General features: G+C 36.3%; 1 protein-coding gene and 1 non-coding gene across 6 annotated transcripts in view; both read right to left on the reverse strand.

The window, feature by feature from the left end:
- LYST (lysosomal trafficking regulator) overlaps positions 1 to 22528 on the reverse strand; it is a 186678-nt gene that overhangs the window by 89622 nt on the left and 74528 nt on the right. For all 5 annotated transcript variants that reach the window (XM_078077736.1, XM_078077737.1, XM_078077739.1 and 2 more), the window contains 9 exons: positions 21500 to 21926; positions 18518 to 18662; positions 17370 to 17543; positions 13775 to 13935; positions 12564 to 12754; positions 9824 to 10069; positions 6964 to 7137; positions 5709 to 5858; positions 1378 to 1515 (listed from right to left, as the gene is read on the reverse strand). In XM_078077736.1, coding sequence (XP_077933862.1) covers positions 1378 to 1515; positions 5709 to 5858; positions 6964 to 7137; positions 9824 to 10069; positions 12564 to 12754; positions 13775 to 13935; positions 17370 to 17543; positions 18518 to 18662; positions 21500 to 21926 — 1806 coding nt within the window. The remainder of the gene's footprint in view (positions 1 to 1377; positions 1516 to 5708; positions 5859 to 6963; positions 7138 to 9823; positions 10070 to 12563; positions 12755 to 13774; positions 13936 to 17369; positions 17544 to 18517; positions 18663 to 21499; positions 21927 to 22528) is intronic.
- On the reverse strand, positions 920 to 1058 carry LOC118551261 (U4 spliceosomal RNA). The gene has a single exon (XR_013450066.1). It is a non-coding gene; the product is annotated as a U4 spliceosomal RNA (small nuclear RNA).

Raw genomic sequence — 22528 nt, forward strand, 5'->3', positions numbered from 1 at the left:
GTGATCAAGAAAAAAACATTATCTGCTGGAGGGAAGAGGGTGGGGGGATGGGGTAACTGGGTGATGGACATTAAGGAGGGCACATGATGTAATGGGACACTGGGTGTTATATAAGACTGATGAATCACTGAACTCTACCTCTGAAGCTAATAGTACATTATATGTTAATTAACTGAATTTAAATTAAAAAAATAATCAAAAAGAAAAAGAAAAAAACATTATCCTTGCCTTCAGCAGGTTTACAGAGGGAAATAAACCAGAATTTCAGAAATGACGACATGACACCAACAAATGCAGATGCATGGAGTGAGTCAGGGGAAGGGCAAGGGTTCCTCTAGATGGATAGAGAAGGGAGGGCTTCTCTCAGGAAGTAAATTTAAAGTGGAGATATGAGGAGAAGCAGGCCAGATGGAAAGATAAGGATCAACAACTTCTCAGTCAGAAAAAATATCATGTGCCCTGAGAGGGGAAAAGACTCACTTGTTTAAGGAAGAGAAAAAAAGCCAGGGGCTGCAGTGACATGAGGTGAGGCTGGTGTGGTCACCAGAGCATATAGGCTCTCTTTAGATACTGTCACAGAGTCTGGATTTTATCCCAAGTGCAATGGGAAGCCACTGGTGCCATCCAAACAAAGGCATTAAAAACAGAAATATTACTGCTCTCAGGGAACATCTGAACTTATCCAACCTGATAAAGTGCTACTAGATGCCTCACTAAAAAAAACAAACGACCTTGAAAAATATTCTCGTACACTGACCAAAGTGATAAATTTAAGGACATCTGTGAAGGCAGAGCAAAAGATTTAACTAGAAGCCAGGCCATAGCACAGACACTACTGGAGAGGTGAGTGAGTGTGCCACTTTTTCATATATAATATTTTGGATATATTTTCAATATGCTACTTCTGGTACATATAATAGATCTTCGGCAAATCCATACTTATTAAAACAAAACATACTTGCACTTGTTATTTAAGGAATGTGGGATAAGTTTTAGTTAGCAATAATCATGCCTCAGATTAAACCTCACTGGCCACCATTCTGCCACTATGCAAAGCTTACAACAAGTTAAAATTTTCCTATTGTTGATATTCAAGAGATTACAAAATTATTATTCTATTCCAACATAGAGACATCGCAGAAATACAGTAGTTGTTGTTCTTTTGTAATTGAGTAAGGAATGATGGAAGTGCGAAGGTCAAGCTGTAGGAGGCAGGGGTTGCAAAGAAAGAATCCAGGAGAATAGGGAAGATGGAGAAGAGAAAAAAAAAAAATTCCTTCCATTGAAAGTCCCACAAAAATGTGAGTTCACAGTACTGAGTTACTAAACAAGTAATTGTGGAAAATATCTCCCAATGTAAAGTTATGTGAAAAGTACCTGCAAAACCTGACAAGTCAGTAGAAAGTGATGGACCACTCGGGCTTTCAGTAACTGCTTAATATTAAAGACCTGCTGGTGGTGATCCGCTCTGATGAGGACTTCTAGAGCTGCCAGCAGCATTTCCCAAGCTCCTTGCTGAGAAAATAAACACATACCAATCAGCACATGGTTATTGAAAAACATACTACAACCTTTTTAGAAGACATATATCAGTCTATCACTGTGTGTATATTCAGGGTCAAAGATTAAATTTATCTGAAAAAGCAAATCTTAAAGTTTACTCCACACTATTATTATTATTATTATTATTTTAACCAATAGTGCATTTCTAAATACTTATGTTGAATGCAATATTGTATTAGGTGCTTCAGTACATTAACCTTTCTGCAACGTTATCTAATATACAGTATTTTCAATAGATGAATTATTTTGAGGGATTTATTCAACATAGAGAAACACACATTATCAATATAATTGTTTCCAAATAATTTATTTTCAAAGAGTATTACTAAAATGCATAAACTTCTATAATTTGTGTATACAGCACTTAATTAAATAATTTTAGAACAAATTGCACTAAATTGAAAAAACTCACTGACAATGTGAAAATTCTGCATTTTTGGATTGATTTACTTTTAAGTCCAAATAATAGAATTCTGTGCATGACTACTGTGTATCTTCAAACATCCTTTTAAGGTGCCTTAAAAATGATTCTTCCATGTAGAATCAACCTTAAATTACCCTCAGTAATGGAGAAAGAGCAATCTTCTATAGATAACTAATATTGAAAGATAACCTTCACCTCATTTTATTGTCCCAAATGACCTTTCAGCAAAGCTGTTAACAAAAAACAAAATTAACTGGTTTGGGCTGCAGGTCTTGCTACTTTTCCTGCCATTATTTGATAGTAATGAACAATGAAAAGGCCAAGGAATTGACAGATTTAATCATACTATTATAACCAAGGCCTCTCTCTTCATAAGACAGGGGTCAAGATGCCCTAGAAGAACAAGGCATATGAGAATGGGAGCACAAGGCAGCCCAAGTATGAAAACTTGATTCAGGTCTGAAAAATAGTACCAAATAGAATAGTGGCAAAGTAAACAACCAACAACAAAAGACAAACTCAGTTAAAAATTATTCATTAGGAAAGAAAACCTTATTTCAAACTCACAGAAGTATTTGTGTGTATCACTACTGAATTCAGGAAAAAAATGTTTTGTTTTCTAATCAACCACCCCAAATTAGCATCCTCTTTTGAAATACTAACTAAAACAACCGTCGACCATTTAGTTAGGTTCGCTCTTCCGATCCACAGTCAAGCTGTTAACTATATATTTGTATTCATACTGCCTTTGTGTGTTGACATCTGGTATCACTGTACATTTGCTTTTTCTTCATGCAACATTACACATATTTTTATGCATACACATATATGGTTATTTTTTATTCTGAAAATGAGAATTTATTTGGGATGAGAAAAGAAATCATGACAAATTACAAAGTTTTAAAAATTGGTAAATATGATAAAGTCCAGAAAAAAGCAATAGTTCAGTTAGCTGCTTAACACAACATTATAATACTTTCCCCCATGTGAGTCTGCATATTCTTTAATTGCTTCTTTTTTTTTCTTTTGCAGAATAACTGACATACAATATTGTATTTGTTTCAGGCATACAACTTAGTGATTCAATTTTTATATACATTATGAAGTGGTTACCACAAGAAATGCAGTTACCATCCACCACTATATGAAGTTGTTATCATATTATTGGCTATATTCCCTATGCTGTACCTTACATCCCCATGTCTTATTTATTTTATAACTGGAAGATTGTACCTTCATATAATAATACTTTTGTAATATAATTTTCTACAGGAAGATTAGAGAAATAATTCTGTCTTTCCTCTAGTATGCTTGGTCAAAACTTATCTTTCTTAATAATAGATTATAAAGGTTTCTTTCAGCTTCCCAACTCATTATTGATAATGAGTAAATTTGGGGGAAGTATTGCCAAATCTAGGAATAACTGATTTTTTAAAAATTCTAAAGTAATATACTTTGGATTGGCCTTTAATTACATTTGATGGTAATGTTGTTATCTCCAAATAGCTCCAGACAATCTAGTCTACACTAGAATAAGGAGCTTATATGAGCCTATACCATGAAGACTGTTTAAAACTAGGGCACTGGGTGCCTGGGTGTCTCAGTTGGTTGAGAGTCCTACTCTTGATCTTGGATCAGGTCTTGATCTCAGGGTTGTGAGATTGAGCCCTACATTGGGTTCCACACTAAGCATGCAGTCTACTTAAAAAACAAACAAAAAGTCTCCCCCCCCAAAAAAATAAAAAACTAGAGCAGAAAGGAAATAGCTCTGTATTCATTCCCTGGCTGGGTCCTTGTGAAGACCAGTGCATCCATCCAGTTGTAGAGATGCTGTGTCTAGACCTAATACCAACCATGTTCCTCAACTTACGCTTATGATGAAGTCAAGACTTCATAGCTTTGCCCTACATACCCTGATTCAGCTCTGTGACTCCTGGGTAACTTGGCTGCCCTACTCAGAAGTGCGTACATTTACCTCTCCTTGACTTGACTCTCCAGACTCGTCTTAGCAGGATCCCCTTTGAGTGTTTATGGTAAATGCAAGTCCCCAACTGATTTGAATGAGCTCCATGTTCTCCAGCCTGAGTACTGCTCTAGCTATTTCTAGTTAGGCCAAGCTCTGATCCTAACCCTCCAGCTCAGCATTACCGATGACTGCTCAAAAACTTGCACAGAAAATAACCTCCACATTTCCATTTATAATTAACATTACATTGAAGTAATAAGTTTGTTCTGTTCTCCAGAAGAATGATTAGATAAATATTTAAAAGTACATGTCTCGGGTGCCTGGGTGGCTCAGTCGTTAAGCGTCTGCCTTCGGCTCAGGTCATGATCCCAGGGTTCTGGGATCGAGTCCCACATCAGGCTCCCTGCTCTGCAGGAAGCCTGCTTCTCCCTCTCCCACTCCCCCTGCTTGTGTTCCTGCTCTCGCTATGTCTCTCTCTGTCAAAAAAAATAAATAAAATCTTTAAAAAAAAAAAAAAGTACATGTCTCTCTGTGCAGCAAAGGAAACAACCAACCCATGGAATGGGAGAAAATCTTTGCAAACACATATCAGATGAGGGATTAATATCAAAATATATTGAGAACTCCTACAACTCAATAACATAAAAAATATCAAATAATCCATTTTAAAAATGGGCAAAGAACATGAACAGACATTTCTCCAAAGAAAATATACAAATGGCCAACAAGTATATGAAAAGACGCTCATCATCACTAAATATCAGGGAAATGCAAATCAAAACCACAATAAAATATCACCTCATACCCAATAAGATGGCCACTATCAAAAAGCCAGAAAATAACAATTGTTGGCAAGGATGTGGAGAAATTAGAATCCTTGTACCTTGGTGGTGGGATTGTAAAATGGTGCAGTTGTTATGGAAAATAGTGTAGAGGTTCCTTAAAAAATTAAAACTGGAATTATTATATAATTCAGCAATCCCAATATCCAAAAGAACTGAAAACAGGATCTCAAAGAAATATTCACACACCCATGTCCATTACAGTGTTATTCACAAAATCCAATATATGGAAGCAACCTAAATGTCTACCGATAGAAGGAAGGATAAAGGAAATGTGTTATATACATACAATGGTATTATTCAGTGTTACAAAAGAAAGAAATCTTGTCATATACTACAACGCAAATGAACATTAAGGACATACACTAAGTGAAATAAACCAATCACAGAAAGACAAATACTGAATGATTACACTTCTATGACATGTCTAAAGTAATCAAACTCATAGCAACATAGTGTGGTGGTTGCCAGGGACTGGGGTGGGGGCAGGAGAAATAGGGGAGTTGTTCAATAGGGATAGTTTCAGTAAAGCAAGATGAAAATGTTCTAGATATCTGCTGTACAACAGAGTGTATATAGTTAATACTGTACTATACATGTAAAAATTGTTAAGAGGGTAAATTTATGTCATATGTTTTCTACCATTAAAAAAAAAGCACATGGGGGCATCTGGGGGCTCAACTGGGTAAGCATCTGATTCTTGATTTCGGCTCAGGTCATGATCTCAGGGTCATGAGAGTGAGCCCCACACTGCGTCTGGTTTTGCACTCAGAGGGAAGTCTGCTGGAGATTCTCTCTATCTCCCTCTCCCTCTGCCCCTCCTGCCATTCACACGTGCGTGCGCGTGAGCACTCTCTCTCTCTCAAATAAATAAATAAATCTTAAAAGAAATAAAATCAATAAAAGCACATGCCTTGGCTTTATTCCATATCTTCCAGTCAAGCAATAGCTCCTCTAGCAGTTTAACATCTTGGATTATAGCATTAGACTCTACATCCAACTTAAACTCTCCATTCTCATTGACATGAATAATATCTTCACCACAGCAACCTTCAAGAAGGGTCTATGGAAAATTAGCATTAATACAAGATGCATTAATAGATGATTAGTCCAAAAATTCAACAGAAACATTAAGCTTTCAATCTTAGCAGTCATAACATTAAATTCAAAGGAAAACTAGTGAATAATTCAACATTTCACATAGTATCTTTAATTTGTTTCAATTCAAATTAGAAAAATACAAACTTTCAAATATTTGTAAATGATTATTCAGTTTCAAACACAGGTAAAATAAACATTCTATTTTTATTTTTTATTTTTATTTGTTTTTCTATTATTTTTTAAATTCAATGAATCTGTTAGGCTTTAAAAACTTTTCCAAGGGTGCCCGGGTGGCTCAGTCGGTTGAACGTCTGCCTTCGGCTCAGGTCATGATCCCAGGACCCTGGGATCGAGTCCTGCATCAGGCTCCCTAGTCAGTGGGGAACCTGCTTCTCCCTCTACCCCTCCCCCCTGCTTGTGTTCTTTCTCTCTCTCTCTCTTTCTCTCAAATAAATAAAATCTTTAAAAAAGAAAAACAAACCCTTTTCCAAAAAGTACTAAGGATTCATGCCATAAATGTGGATCTTGATATTTTAAGGAGTGGGGGGTTGAGGGTGCAGGTGAAGAGATAGTCTCTTGCCTTACTACTAGTACCCTCAGAGAGAAATAGTTTCACGTTACCAAATGCTTTTAGCTAGAAAGGTGTTTAAGTATATCATGATAGCTGGATCAAAATAAAAACTAATATAGCTTTAAAAAACTAACTCTGGGTTCTCTTCCATAACTGGGAGCTGAGGCAAACAACAATTGTCTCTGTGGGTCTTAATTTCAGCAACCTACAGAATGAGGGGCCAGGCTTAAGAGACAGCTCCAGTTCATCCAGATCTAAAATTCTATGAGTTAATTTTTTTCTCTTACTCTTCTAAAATGCTTTAAACAAGACAAAAATGTAATTATGTAAATGATGAAGAAAATCAGAAGAGTATCTTAGTTTGATTAAATATACACTGTTGAGTTTCCTTCGTTTTCTTCAGAAGTAACTGAAACACAAAATTCTATTGTTGGAACACTAATGGAGAAGTATCATTGCATATGAAACTGTAAGAATAAATTTTATGAGGACATACCTTCAAAACATGAAAGCCAACAATGCATTTTTGTTTAATCAACACCTGATGAATCATGGAAAGTCCATTACAATTTTCTAATTCATGTATTCTCTGTTGGTTATATTTAGTTAATGAGAGTATAACTCTCAGTGCTAATGCTTGAGTTTCTTCACAGCTACTGAGTTCCACAACCTAAAAAATATATATATATTTATTTTAATTTATTGAGAGAAAAATTTAACATGTATGATTATCTACTAATACATAACATCAATCCATCAGTTTTATTTGAAAGCTATTTTTTTTGCTCACACTTCATTATTCAAGCATTATAAATAAACAAAAATGAAAGACATAAATCCCATGATCTTTAGTCTCTTAAATATACTATAAATGAACTAAAATAACATTTACAACTGTGTAAGTCAGTAGCATTTTATTAGTGATCTGAAATGTCAGCAAAATGCCTCAGGTTTTTTATTAGTCCATCAACAAAAAGGCTCTGCATTACATGCTGTGGAAGAAAACAAAGAAGTAAAAGGCATGATGCTTGCTCCCAGTGGGGCCTACTATCTAGTCAAAAGACAAGATCTATGTAAACCACAGATTTGCCTTGTACTGCAATTAAACCAATGCTTTCTGACAACTACTATAGATGAAACACACACCTCATTATCATGACTAAAGGCAAACAAGAATGAGATCTGAGTGTTACAAGGGCGCAGAAACTATTTCCAACTCTATTCTGCTTGGGTTAGGGAAGCCTAATGGAGAGAAGATGGCCTGGAAAGATGGCAAAATCCTAGAAAGTAGGAACAGCAGATGGCTGGGTGCAAGAGACAGGAGAGGGGTAAAGGCCTAAAGCCAGAAGCTCCTGGTACAGCTAGGAGGCTGCAAGTTGCCTATTTGGCTGGATGGTAGACATTCAGTTCAACAGGCAGCCTATACATGCAAGGTTTTTAAGAAGACTAAATTTAATTTTGTAGGGGAGGAGGAAAAATAGTGAAGAAAGTTCCTAAGTTTTAAGTGTGACAACATACATTAGAAGTCTTATTGGCAAGATCCTAAATGTGGGTAAAACAAAAGATCAACCATTTTCTCTAGGATCTAGTCACTGTGTAACAGTAATCATAACAACATTATGTTCAGTAACTTGATGAAAGAGGGAAAACCAAAGATATACATTTTTTATTATACAAAGCTATAAAAGTCAGTCATGAAATGTTGATGAGGAGTTAAAAAGCTTTTAATTTTAAAATATTATGGGAAAATCAACTAGATATTGGATGCAAAAAAAATTTTGAAAAAGGAAGAAGAAAAGAAAAAAACAGCTTAGAGTATCCTGAGTCAATGTTTACAAAATATTTATAAGAACAGTAATGATAATAACAGACACTGATGTGCCCCTTATTGCAAAATCAATCAAAGGTGGTGGTTCCATCGAGGAAAGCAAGCCAGTTAGGGAGACATGCAGAATGCTGCAGAAGTTACACCTAGAAATAAAATTCTAAGGATGAAAGAAGATTAAGGCTGCTTTAGTTAAACAAGGAAATGGACCTTGAGGAAGGACAGATAATTAGTACCATTTGTACTCCCTATTTAGGATTTCAGCAATCCCTGTAAACAATCAGTATGTACTTATTGACAGTCTACTCTATGTCAGGGAAGACATTGTCCCTGCCCTAAGACGACTAAGTAGAACAGATAGTTAAACAATTCATTCTAATATAGTACTCATGACATCAGTCAAGCTTTTTATATTTCTCCTTCTCTTTAAAAAAACTTCAAACAAACTCAAATTATTTTTTGTACTTATTTGCTGACCCTTGTTTTTTTCCATGCATCTGGAAGCTTGGGAAAAACAAATTTCACAAACATTATTTTAAAGAACACATTCCTGGGGCGCCTGGGTGGCAGTTGGTTTAAGTGTCAGACTCTTGGATTCGGCTCAGGTCCTGGTCTCAGGGTCGTGAGATCGAGCCCCGAGACAGACTCTGCGCTCAGTGGGGAGTCTGCTTAAGATTCCCTCCCCTTCTGCCTCTCCCTCTGCCCCTCCCCCATGCTCTCTCTCAAATAAATAAATAAATCTTAAAATAAAAAAAAGAATACATTCTTTTCTAAGGCCATACCACCTTGAATGTGCCCAGTTGTCCAAAGAACACCTTTCTTCTTTTTGTTACTATAACATGTATTTTTTTCCTCATTGACAATTTAAGTCTTGTACATTTATTTATTTATTTATTTAAATGTAATCTCTAGACCCAATGTGGGGCTTGAACTCATGACCCCAAGATCAAGAATCGCACATTCTACCCACTGAGCCAGGCAGGCACCCCATTAAATCTTGTACATTTAATATTTAATTGTTCTAATTACATTTCTGGATAGTAGAAAACTTTTAAAATCTCCACAATTAAAAGAAATTTTCACCATGTGTGGCAGAAAGCTTGATGACTTCCTAACCAACATGTGATTTTATCTTAAAAGTTTAATATGGTTGATTTATAATTGTTTTTGTAATTTAAAAAAATCCACTGAAATTTAGCAGTATTAAAGAAGTAGTTTCTCTCTTTTTTTTTAAATTTTTTTTATTGTTATGTTAATCCCCATACATCATTAGTTTTAGATATAGTGTTCCATGATTCATTGTTTGTGCATAACACCCAGTGCTCCATGCAGAACGTGCCCTCCTCAATACCCATCACCAGGCTAACCCATCCTCCCACCCCCCTCCCCTCTAGAACCCTCAGTTTGTTTTTCAGAGTCCATCGTCTCTCATGGTTCTTCTCCCCCTCCGATTTCCCCCCCTTCATTCTTCCCCTCCTGCTACATTAGAAGTAGTTTCTCTTCAGATAAAACTGTAATCAGTGATTCTTACCCTAGCAAAGAGAAAAACAAATATACCAGTTCCACCAATCTCGTGCAAAATGCCTTGAATAGTTTTACATTCAGTAGGCCGGAGATTCTTTAGATGATGAGATTCTAACAAGATGCTCTGAACTTCTTTTGAGCTGAAGGGTCTTTGGGAAAGTTGGGTTTTCATCTGACCTTTAAGTCTAATAACTGGCTCATAGATGGTATACTGAGCAGGACAGTTAGTTGTGTAAACAACTGAAAGACTTTCCTGAAACACAAATATTTTCTTTTAGTAACTAAACAAAATTTAAAAAGTTATCAACCAGCAAATAAATATTTCAAAGTGAAAAGGTACCCAACAAATTGTTTTCTTTGACAGACACTACACTAAACAAAGATAAACATGAGGAGCAATGTGGCTACCCACAAAGGAAAAGATCAGTTTCAATTAGCAGTGACCAATAAATAATATAAACCTTGTCAAGGCTGGGAAAGATTCCGGCTTTAACCATTTTAGAATAAACATGAAATTACACTTCCTATTGCTACTAAGAACAGCTGAGTCTTATACCACATTCATTGCATACCAGGCACTGTTGTTTGCATTTACAAATATTAACCGATCTTTACAACCTCATGAAATGGGAACTCTGGGTCAATGAATTCAAAATTTTTGCCTTGAATTTGTTCATAGGCTGACTACTCATTTAAAAGTGACTGTAAGCCAGATCTTTCTACTAGAATAAAATTCCAGACTATCATCATTCCTAACTAAAACTGAAAAGAATTTGCAATATTTCTCCCCACAGAGGGTAGTATCAATCAGGTTCTAACTTCAGGTAGGGAGCTCAGGCTTAGGGAAATCATGTGCTTCTCACAGAAACTATGGGGGTCTTGGGCTTTGATCACTTTCAACCACGGTGATTTAAATACAGTTTCATCCAGACATCATCTGGTACATTTGTATACCAACTAACACGACTAACAGTCTACTACATATGATTACGCTGGGCAAAACAAAACCTTAAACCTGCAGTAGTTTTCATCAGCAAGCTGAAAAAATGTTCATCTGCCTGAGACGAGTCCCACGTGACACCCCCACCTTGCCAGACTTTTTGCTCATGACGTCATAATCCCCAAGTTACTAAACCAGGCTAAAAAAATTTGCTTGCTAAAAAGAGTTTTCACAATAAACCCTTTGAATTTTTGTTTGTGATAATTTATGTTAAATTTTATGACTTATCTAATTCTTTTTAAGCAAAATAAAAGGATTAAGGTAATTTTGTGTGTGAAAACAAATGGACTAACCAAAAACTAGAGAGTTAAAATTATTATCTGAACAAACACTAGTTGTGTGAACTCCTTGGTCTCCCTAAAGCATGGATTCCCAGTGTGTGGTCCTGAACCAGCAGCATCAGCATCATCTGCGATTTGTTAAAAATGCAAGTTCCTAGGCCACACTTTGGACCCTACTGAATCCGAAACTCTGGCCCAGCAATCTGTTTTAACAAGTCCTCTGAGTGATTCTGATGCATACTCAGGTTTGAGAAACATTTCCCTCAAGCATGTTTTCTCAACGGTGAGACATTCGGGGTAATTCTTTGCTGTATAATACTGCCCTTGCACTGTGGAACATTTAGCATCCCTGACCACCACTCATAGTGGACCACCATAATGCTCCCAGCCCCCTTTTTAAATACTCCCCCGGGAAAAAAAGACCATATGCACAGTATCAGATCATTAGCCAAATTCCATAGGCATCCGTGACCACCACTCCATCATAGTGGACCACCATAGTGCTCCCAGCCCCCTTTCTAATACTCCCTAGGGAAAAAAAGACCATATGCACAGTATCAGATCATTAGCCAAATTCCATAGGTATCTACCCTCTAGCTACTTTACCACAGATACATATTTAACACCACTTAAGACTTACATATGTTTTACAAAATATCTATACTAGAATTTCTCCTTTCCTTTAGTCAAATGTTACAGCTTTAAAACAGAATTTATTTTGATTATGAAATATACATCTCATTAACAACAACAAAATACATTCCAAATTAGTAGTCTCCTTCAAGTAAAAATCATCTCTGACCTCTAACTGTACCTCTCATAAGAAGCAAGAGAAGGAGGAACACAGTTTCATGGTCAGATCTACCAGTTTTTAGTAGATCTTCTAAGACAAAGGCTCAGCTTTCTAGTTGCTATAATGAAAAATATCCACCACAAGTTCCTAAATTGTATACTAGAACAAAATATTACAATAATGTATAAAAAACAATCTGAGAGTCTCATATAAGCAGAGTTAGCAATATTTTGAAAGCCAAATTCCTTATTGTTATTGATATTAAAGAATAAATATTCTAAAATCTGAGTATATATAATTAAAGCTAATATTATAAATAAAAGTTAGTATTTATTTATAAATATGGAAATGAAATATAATGAGCAATATTTTTTAGGCTAACACATGTTATATTTTCACTATATCATAAACATTTTTCTTGAATGACTAGGAGGTATAAACTAATACTTAGTATAGAAATACAGTTCTAAGGAAAAGGGGATAAAAATTTGAAACTTGAAAGCAAATTCTGAGTATTTCAATTTTTTTAAGAAGAAACTATGTTCTTAAGGAGCAAAAATGTTGAGAAAGAAAGAAGATACACTTTAGAAATTTAATTCATAGCTAATTACACATTTAATAAAGATATATTATCAGTTCCCATAAAGTCAAAACTTATAAAATGAAAACTTACAATTAAGAGACCAATGTCCACTTCTTTCTTGGTCATAAAAAGTTCTCTGATTTGTTCACATTGCAAAATTTCTTTATTAATATATTTGGAGTAGTCATTCACAGGCTTGCCATATTTGCATGGCATTATAGATGTATGGTTGGGTCCACAAGCATATAGATAAAAGGCCTCTTGTGAATCAATCTTAGCTCCTGAATAGCAGAAAAATAAAGTTACTTATTTATATCACTCCAACCAGAATTTTTTTTTAAGACTTTATTTTTATTTTGAGAGAGAGCAGGAGCAAGGGGAGGGGCAGAGGGAGAAGCCGACTCCTCGCTGAGCAGGGAGCCAGAGCGGGGCTCGATCCCAGGACCCCGGGATCATGACCTGAGCTGAAGGCAGACCCTTAACCAATTGAGACACCCAGGCACCCCCAACCAGAATTTTTTATAAAAAACAAGAAATCAAGAATTAATTTTTTCTGCCAAATTCTTTTATCTCTATACAATTGATAAAGCCTCAAATTCCAAATTGGTGTCATGAGCAAATAACCTATGCCAACTATGGATGGAAAATGAATTAATATATATAGAGTTAACTGTGAAGCTTGTGATAAAATAAATCACAAAATTCTGTTTGTTCTTTAGAGAACAGTTATTTTGGTTTTGTTCTGCCCTTTTTTTTTTTTTAAGTAAATGGAAACTACACTTCAGTAAATTCCTTTTTAAAATAAATGTGGGTTGATGTCTCTATTCCTTCCACCCATCTATCTATTCAATAAACACTGCCTGAATGCTATTATGTGCCAGGTTTAGTGATATATATATATATTTTAAAACATATATTTCTTTTTTCCCTAAAATTTAATATTTTTATAGAATATCCTAAAGTTATAAGTAAGAGAGACAACTATTCTAAGTTTACTTGTCATAATAGTGCATTTTCCAGGATTATAAAATAAAGTTGATTTAACATAAGCTTTCTTTTTGGGGGAGAGGGGTTGGGGTATCATGCACACCCCTACATTGAATGTATGTATCAATTTTAAGAAGCATCTCGATTATAAAAACGTTAAAATATTTTAAAAATGCATCTTGGTATCTAGATAATATAGTACTTATTAAGTATCAATGAACAAACAGGGATTAATATCTTATCCAGGATAATTTACTAGTTTAATACTTATTAACTGAAAAAAATTAGAAATCCTTTGAAGGAGAAAAATATACCATTGAAGAGGAGTAAATTTCCCAGGTCCCATTTTCCAGCCAGTTGCAAAAACTCTTCTTGGGATGATAAACAATGGCCAATCATGCAAAATGTCTTATTGCTATCAGATGACAGACTTGTTTTTCTTGGAAGCACAAAATCCAAAGTAACATCAGGTTTCCTACACAAAAAACAAAGTTAAACCAATTATTTCAGTGACTTCAGTATTTTACAAGTATGAATGTTTAATAATGGGAAATTCTTGAACAGTTTTCTTGGTTCGGCATCACAGAGCTGGTGAAGGGAAGAAAAAGAAGAACGGATTCTGCTGTCTCTTGGTCCACGGTGCTGGCAGTACGCAAATTCCAGAGAGGGGGGCAAAACAGATGCCTGCTGGTCCTATAGCAGGTCATGGGACATGGGACTGGACATGTGACACGAGTTTTCTTTGTCATTGACTTCTGCACATGTGCCTTCCTGATTTACAGACACAAACTGACCACCTCCCCCTAATTTTACCAAGAAGTCTCCCACTGTGGTAAACCATTCCTAAAATATCATCTTCTATGAAGCCTTCAAAGACTACTCAGAAAAGAATATCACGTCTCTAGGTTTTGTTCTAACTAGCCACTGAAATGCCAGCGCTTTTCTGCATTTTCTGTTTTTTCAATGCTTAGTCACGGAGCTTTAGATTAGTCTCCTCTATTCACATGAATCCTTACAAAAGACAGAGTAGGAAAAGGTAAACAAACGCTTTCTCAAAGACAGACACACATGACGAGAGGATTTCACCATCCGGTTGGAAGTGCAGAGTACCAAGCTCTACCCCTATTTGGGGAATGTTTTAAGCTCCACAGTAAGATAATGAAGGTAAATTATAAAGGTAAAGTTTATTAATAAGATAAAGACTTAGTATACACTGACATGGTTAGCTCTTAATGAGTAATTCTACATTGGTATATCCATTTATTTAAAAACTCTTCCCTAAGGCTTTCTGTTTCATATCTACCCTGTAAATTTAACTATTTGAATAGAAATATTTTCTGATAAAGATGTAAGATAATTTCTTTTTTTTTTAAATTGAGGTTTAACTGGCATACAACATTAGAATGAGATATTTTCTATTACAGGCATCTTTTCTGGAACCAAATACATGGCCGTGACTGAAACACTACTGCCACCTATTGGCAGCATTACTTGATACAGTTTTTAAGGGTAAAGAATGCTTTGCAAGATGAATTCGACAAATATTATCTACTGTGTGCCATATATTCCTACCAGATTTGTGTGCTCAACATTAAATCACAATGTAAACTATTAATAATTTGTTTTTAGTGTCAATTATGTACTATCAAAAACGTTCTCTTGAACTGTATTATTTATAGAAATTATTCTTTCAGTTCAGAGTTATAGTATCAAATTTAAATCAAAGGAATAATATATTTGTCCTTGATCACTTGCTCATCACTCTACTAACAGATGAAATCATTACATAATCAGTACCAAATCATTGGTACTTTGTACCAAATGGCAAAAAAATTCCTTCAAAGTAATGGAGAAATATGTGAATTAAGTGACTCTGCTAGCTATCTACAATGAACACCTAAACTCTCATTCTGAACAAGTCTCATAGTTTATGACTCCTATAACTGTCAGGTGGTCTGATTCAGAAAAAGGTTGTGGGGCGGTAAAACTTCAGGTTCTAAAGCATGGGCTATATCTGAGTTCAAGTTTCAGTTGTACTCCTTTCTTGTGGCATGACTTTACCCCACTCTAGGTCTCAGTTGTCTCATATGTAAAATAGAGGAAACAATATACCTACTTCCTGGTGTTGTCAGGAGGACCAAATGAGGTGATCTGTGTAAAGTGCTGAATACAGTGCCTGGCACATGCTGAGAGCTCAAGAAATCACTATTCACAGCCTTATCCCCAACTCTAACCGATCTAACTCAAGGTTCCGAAAAAAAATTTACTGATTGGCTGAAGACTGAGAACTTCTCAGAAAATATTTATTTGGAATATGGAAACTTCAATGACATTTTTCCACGGATTTTTAAAATGAATACACAAAAACTGAAGCCTTGATTTTATTTCCAAACCCTGTTCTTTCCTGTGGTGGACCCTGGGGACTGACTTCCCTAGGCCACTCACAGGCCCCTTCTCCTCTGCCTCCCTCTAGCATTGAGGCTGAACAGCTGTAAGCCATCAACTTGATAGCCTCCCTTTCAGCAATGACCCGGCACACAGCCTTCCCTTTGTTTCCATGGGCCCTTTCTTCTGCCTGGAAGGCCCTCCCACCGACCCTCCCGCCCCCCAACTGCTCAGAGCATGCTCCATCTCTCCTTGAGGTCTCAGCTTAAATAATCCTTTCCCAAAGAGGCCTTTCCTGATCCACCTCTTAAATAGCAAACCAGATATTTTCTCTCTAGGGATCTGTTTTATCTCCACAATATTTGTCATAATTTGTATATATGCATTTAATTGTGTTTGCTTGTTGTCCGCTTCCCCGTTAGACTGTGAGCTCCAAGGAGGCATGGAACTTGAGTCTTGAGTCTTGTTTACCATTTCCCTCAGGCACATGCTGGGCGCACAGTAATTCCTCAATACATATTTAATGGATGGACAAATGAATGAATAAAAATGGGTTCATTTACACTAAGGGCATATGTTATTTCTATGGTCTAATCTACTTTGAGGGATATTTGAGAGAATTGGGAGATAGTGTTTAGAATGCACCTAGCAAAAGGTCTGCAACATAACAGGTATACAATATTTTACAGTCCGTTTGATTACATCTAGATGCCTCATCTTGAAATTCAAAGCTTGCTTGTCAGGTAGTTTTGCCATAACCATTCGTTTTTCTTTCTCATTATTCAACTTAGAATCTTCCTTCCAGCCAGCCTGACCCCATCCTGTGCCATACCAGTTTCCAATTCTTTATCCCCTTTCATGTTCTTTCATTCATAAAATATTTCCCAACTCTCATAATTCTAAGATATATTATAGCTCTCTCTGGGTTAAATTTTACACTAAGATATTCCAGAAAATATTCTTATGAACTTGACCCACAATTTTCCTGGTCAGTAAACATCACATAGTATTATACCTGAATCTATCACCGGGTATGTTTCAAGGACCCTATCTTAATCTATCACCTGACATACTGGCTTATATTTTTCCCTAGTCATTCTAATTTCTTTTGAAACCCTGACTTAATTTAGATATTAGTCTTTAAAAATTTTTAGGTATTAGCTTAATTAGCTACTTAGTTGAAATAATTCCTTGTGGATTCATTTTATAAATATATAGGTTTGAAGGACCAAATTGTAGGTTTTGTTCCTTGATCTAACATATATTCTACATAAATGTCTAAATATCCAGATTTCTGCATGTTCCCCCAAACTCAAATATTAATTTTCAACAGTTACTAGTATGGGAAATTAATTTTGTATTAGAGTGATAAGTAGGAAAAATATCCAACTCTGACATAGATTCCTGCATTAACATATAGCACATTTTATCTATAGTTTCCTGTAATCCGTTTCAGAAGCTATGACCAACTAAACTTAAAATTGTAACTGAAGTTAGTAAGTGTTTACTAAAAATGTTTCAAACCTCTGCCCAGAGATCCATATGGAGATTTTCCCATGGTTATTCTTTTTCCCTTGGGGCTGCTGTAAGTAGGTGAGGACTAAATGCTGCCATTTGCTTGGGATGAAAATATTCTCCTGTGATTCAGCCTGTGCCAGTAAAACAGCTTTTGTATCATCATTTGAATCCATGCACATTCTACAAAAACAAAAGAAAAAGTATAGGCTGAAAACGTGGAATTTCTGATCTCAGCATTTAATAAATGTATAACTATAATTCTAGCTATTTAAATGAGATTAAAAAGCAGTTCTATTTTTAAACTAACTTGCAAAGTCAGTAGGTCTTTGTTTTACACCATAAAATCTGCTTAGTTATTTTCTTATATTATTACCTCAATTCATGAGCTAAAATAGATGATGCTCATTTGCTGGTGTTAATAATTTAGGCACTAATTTTCAAAATTCAATTTGCAAAAAAACCCTTTATTGTTACTATTTCTACATTGCCCTTTTAGAAATTACAATGTAATATTTTGTTCATACAAAAATTAATACATGTTGTACATAAATGTCTATATGCCAGGATGTACTAGAGGTCTACCCTACTTGGAGGGACTACTGAGAGAATTAGGATACAATGTACATAAAGTTCCAAATAACATTTATAACAAAAAGTATATATCCCCTAATAACATATTTTTGTTTAGTTTTAAGTTTTATAAAAATAGTATCATACTATTCATACTCAATACAAGTAAAAGATTCGTATCTATACTAGTGAACAAAGGACACAGGAAAAAAAGACAAGATTGCAAGAAGAACTAAAGTTTATAAGATAATGGCTATTAAATATATAAACTGCAAGGAAAACAACTGTCTGAGAATAATATCTTAGGGTGACTGCAATCTGATAGAATACTTCCATAGATAAGACTTCAGTGAGCATTTGGTCTAAAATCTAATTGAGAATTAACACAATCTACTTTAGAGTTTAGTTATAGATTTTTGGATAGAATAATATATTGCTACAGAGGTGGTATTAATAACTATTAGGATGTATCTTCTTTTTAAATAGTATTTTCCTGATTTGCTGTAATGATCTTTATTAGCATATAAATTATTTAAATACATGATCTATTCAAAGGGGGGGGGGGGTTTGAGGATAATCAATACCGAAAGATAAAAGTGCCTTTGTGGGGATCAACCCACACTTGGATCATCAGAGCTTTGGATCCCAATGAAATCATATGGATACATCCTTCTTCTATGAGCCTTTCACCAGGATTTATGTACTCTGCACCTTCTGGTCTGTTGTTCCCTATGATAAAAAGATGTTAGAATAATCAGTAAAGCAGCTGATAAAAACTGAGTGGAAAAGTGAATTTAAAAGAACACAAAGCGTGGTTGTTCATTTGCAGTAAATTATTTACTTGGATGTCTGAACCTGACCTGTTCCAAACAATATTCCCAAAGTTGAGACATTAACTCCAAAAGAGCACCATGAGGGAAAACAGTAATTGAGTGCATTAAAAGTTATCAAATGTTTCAAAATATATGATAACTGGCAGTTAATTGTGGGAATGAACAAACCCCTGTGATGTCACTGCAGTGACCTGTTACAATCTGTGCCACAATTCTTTTATTGATTGGATTGGGCCACTCTGACGTTAGGACCCCGGCCCAGGGAGCACACACCATTGTCACATGGCACTATCAAAGTCATCCTATAATTGTTACAATAGCATGATTTTAAAAAAATCAATAAATATATTCCTGTGTAGACTCCATGATGAGTCATCTTTGAATATAATTGCTAAGTGATTCTGAAAGTCTAAAATGTTTTCTAAGGCAAGCTGACATAATGCCATATGCTTTATCTTTAAATCGATTTGCCTTTCAGAGAAGATGATATATAGATATATATAGTTATTAGACTGTATATATATTTTTGCCATTTTTCAACAGGTATAAACACTACCAATTTTTCAGAATACTCCCCCTAAACAATAGTAGTCTTTAAAAGGAAGAGTTAAATTCATTGATTATTTTGGGGACTACTGCCCAAGATATGAGATGTATAGAGAATTCATGGCTGATATGATACTAACGTTTCCATATCAAATCTGACTTTGTACTAAAAGACTAGAACAAAAACCACTGTGTACGCAGGTACTGTAAAATAGGAATATGACAAATATTTCTTAATTCAATGCTCACAATAATCTTATGAGGTAAATTTTATTGTCCCCATTAAGAGGGTGACAGAAGTGAGGTGCTGAAAGGTTCAATAACTTACTCAGGGTCACTAAGTAGGTTTAGCAGGAAAGGATGCGTTATCACTGTAATATTTTCCTCATCACTCCCTTCAAAATTTTGGTATATACACTATTTTTTAAATGTTCTTTTTAAATGTTTATACAGAGTCATCTTTCTTTTTTTTTTTTTTTTTTAAAGATTTTATTTATTTGACAGAGAGAGAGAGAGACAGTGAGAGAGGGAATACAAGCAGGGGGAGTGGGAGAGGGAGAAGCAGGCTTCCCGCCGAGCAGGGAGCCCGATGCGGGGCTCAATCCCAGGACCCTGGGATCATGACCTGAGCTGAAGGCAGACGTTTAACGACTGAGCCACCCAGGCGCCCCCAGAGTCATCTTTCTAAAATATGTTTTCTAATATATTTTTATAATAAAACTTTTAAAAATTTCCCAATGCTGACTTTTCTCAGGTCATTGTGTATACTTATTTCATTTTATAAGAGCCTGTTTGCATTGGGACTGCCCCCACTTAAATATGAGAAAGCAATCTGCACTGTTTATAGTGTTGGGGTGACATTTAAGCTCTGGAGTTGAATATAGGTGGGTTTAAATCCCTTTCCATCACTCGCCAGCTATATAAATTGGTCATGCTGTTTGATTTCATCTGCAAATATGGCCAGCATGAGCACTTACCTTACTGAATTGTTGTGAGGATTAAAAATGTGTGTAGAAAGAGCTGAGCAAAGTGACGCCCATCCAGAGAGCACCCAATGCACATGAGACAGTGTCAGCATCCACAGGGTCACATGGATGTCGCTTCGGAGCTATCATTCTTAGGTGGCAAAATTCGATTCGCAAAAGAAATGCTAAAGCTACCTAAGTTTTTAAAAAGTTTGCCTTCCTAGACTAACCCACAAAAGGACATAAGTATGCTGTGCTAATAACACAGAAATGTGTCTGGAGAAGTGGATGCAGAGCTCCAGCTGTGGATATCAGGTGCCCTTTCCCACTCTTCAGTCTTGAGAGTGTCATTAAGGACTTTCCTTTCTATCTGTGAGTCAGCGGCAGAGGACCTGCCCTGAAGGCCTAGTGTTCTGAAGCAGGGCGCCAGTGGGGTGTGTAAGCTCCGTGCAATGAAGAGCTCCGGAGGCCAGGACCGCTGTATAAGCATAAACCCCTAACCATTTGCCTCCTCTAGTGACTTCATTCATCCCATGGCCCCTAACCATTAGCTCTGTGTTGCTTCTCACCACCATAAACTGCTTTATAGTGAACATATTTTTCCTGCCCTCGTCATATGAAGAATGAGACACAGTTTTGTGAAAGTGTAAAAGGCATTTGATCAGTTATAGAAAGCACTGGAATGGGAATGAGTCTAACTCTGGAGAAAGGCTGACGCATCCAGACATTCGGTGATAGGAACTAGGAGAGGGGCGCCGAGGTAAGATGTGGCTGGAGGAGGAGAGTTGAACTACAAGAGAGAAAGGAGATGAAATGGGGCTCGTAGGGGCTGGGGCGTAGGGAGCAGAAGGACGGAAAAGTGGCTCTAAGGTTGTATCCTTTCCTTCTCTAACATCAGGAGTCACCCTAATCCAGTAATGGGACCAGGGAAGAGGCAGGAAATGGGGCTGGTGACCCCCCAGAGCATTTGGATATGCGGTGATCCCACTGCCGCAGCACCCCCACTTCCCAGTCCCAAGGCAAAAATATAGAAGAAAATGAAGTTTTCAAGGCTATCTGACAACCGAGGCTTTGGTAAGTCAGGGTCTGCCATCACTAAGGCACTTAGGGTGAAGAACATACTCAGAGCATGTGAGAACATCACCGTATTCTTACAGCTCAACCAAAATTGCCGTCTGAAAAGGCTTAGTGTACCAGGTAACAGATATCAGGAACATCATACCTGTTCTATCCAAACTACTATCCCGTAAAATTAAGGATTTATTTCTTTTCTTGGTCTTCTTTCCTTTCTCCGTGGTTCTCCCAGCTTCGTGGACGCACTCCACATTAAACCACAGTGAGATGCTGAAGCCTTCCGACAGGTGGGGCCAGCAGTTCTGGCCCAGCAAGGCCAAGTGGACCGGGGCTACGTGCCAAGAGGAGAGCAGATGCTGGGGGCAACTTCCACTCTCGGCCTCTTTCCTGCTCCGGGAGCTCCGTGCTCTTCTTAATAATCCCAGGGCCTTACTGTTTAGAATCCCAGGACCCTTTTGTGATGAAACGCCATTGCTTAAATTTGGAGTATGCAGGAGAGGGAAGGTTAGGTACTGGGAAGGGCTCATCATAATGTCGCTTTCAATAATTTTGAGAATACCCAGAAGAAGAAATTCCTAGAGAAAAATAAAAATAAAGTGTTACAATTATGTACATAAGATGCACAAGGTACATAATAATTTTGAAATTCTGGTTATAAATGAAAGTCCAAGCATACCCACACACATATCAGCATTCCTAGTTAAATATCTTCCTATCTACCATACCATTAAAATGTTCATAAGATATGAAATAGAGATTTTATTCTTAAAATGCTAATCTCTTGCAGTTAATTTTATTTTATTTTATTTTTTTTTTTTTTAAAGATTTTATTTATTTATTTGAGAGAGAGAGAATGAGAGACAGAGAGCATGAGAAGGAGGAGGGTCAGAGGGAGAAGCAGACTCCCTGCCGAGCAGGGAGCCCGATGCGGGACTCGATCCCGGGACTCCAGGATCATGACCTGAGCCGAAGGCAGTCGCTTAACCAACTGAGCCACCCAGGCGCCCCACTTGCAGTTAATTTTAGATTTAGGTGCTTTTTTGGTACAACCCTAAAAGTTATGAGTTGATTTTAAGTTAGATATTAACTACAATAATTATATCCACAATAATTTCTATCAAAGAAAGATGTTTATTTCTTAGTAGGCTATAGTTGCTTCTCTCAATTATTTTTAAGT

The sequence above is a fragment of the Halichoerus grypus genome, chromosome 7 (assembly GCF_964656455.1).
Source record: "Halichoerus grypus chromosome 7, mHalGry1.hap1.1, whole genome shotgun sequence".
NCBI classification, from domain to species: Eukaryota; Metazoa; Chordata; class Mammalia; order Carnivora; family Phocidae; genus Halichoerus; species Halichoerus grypus.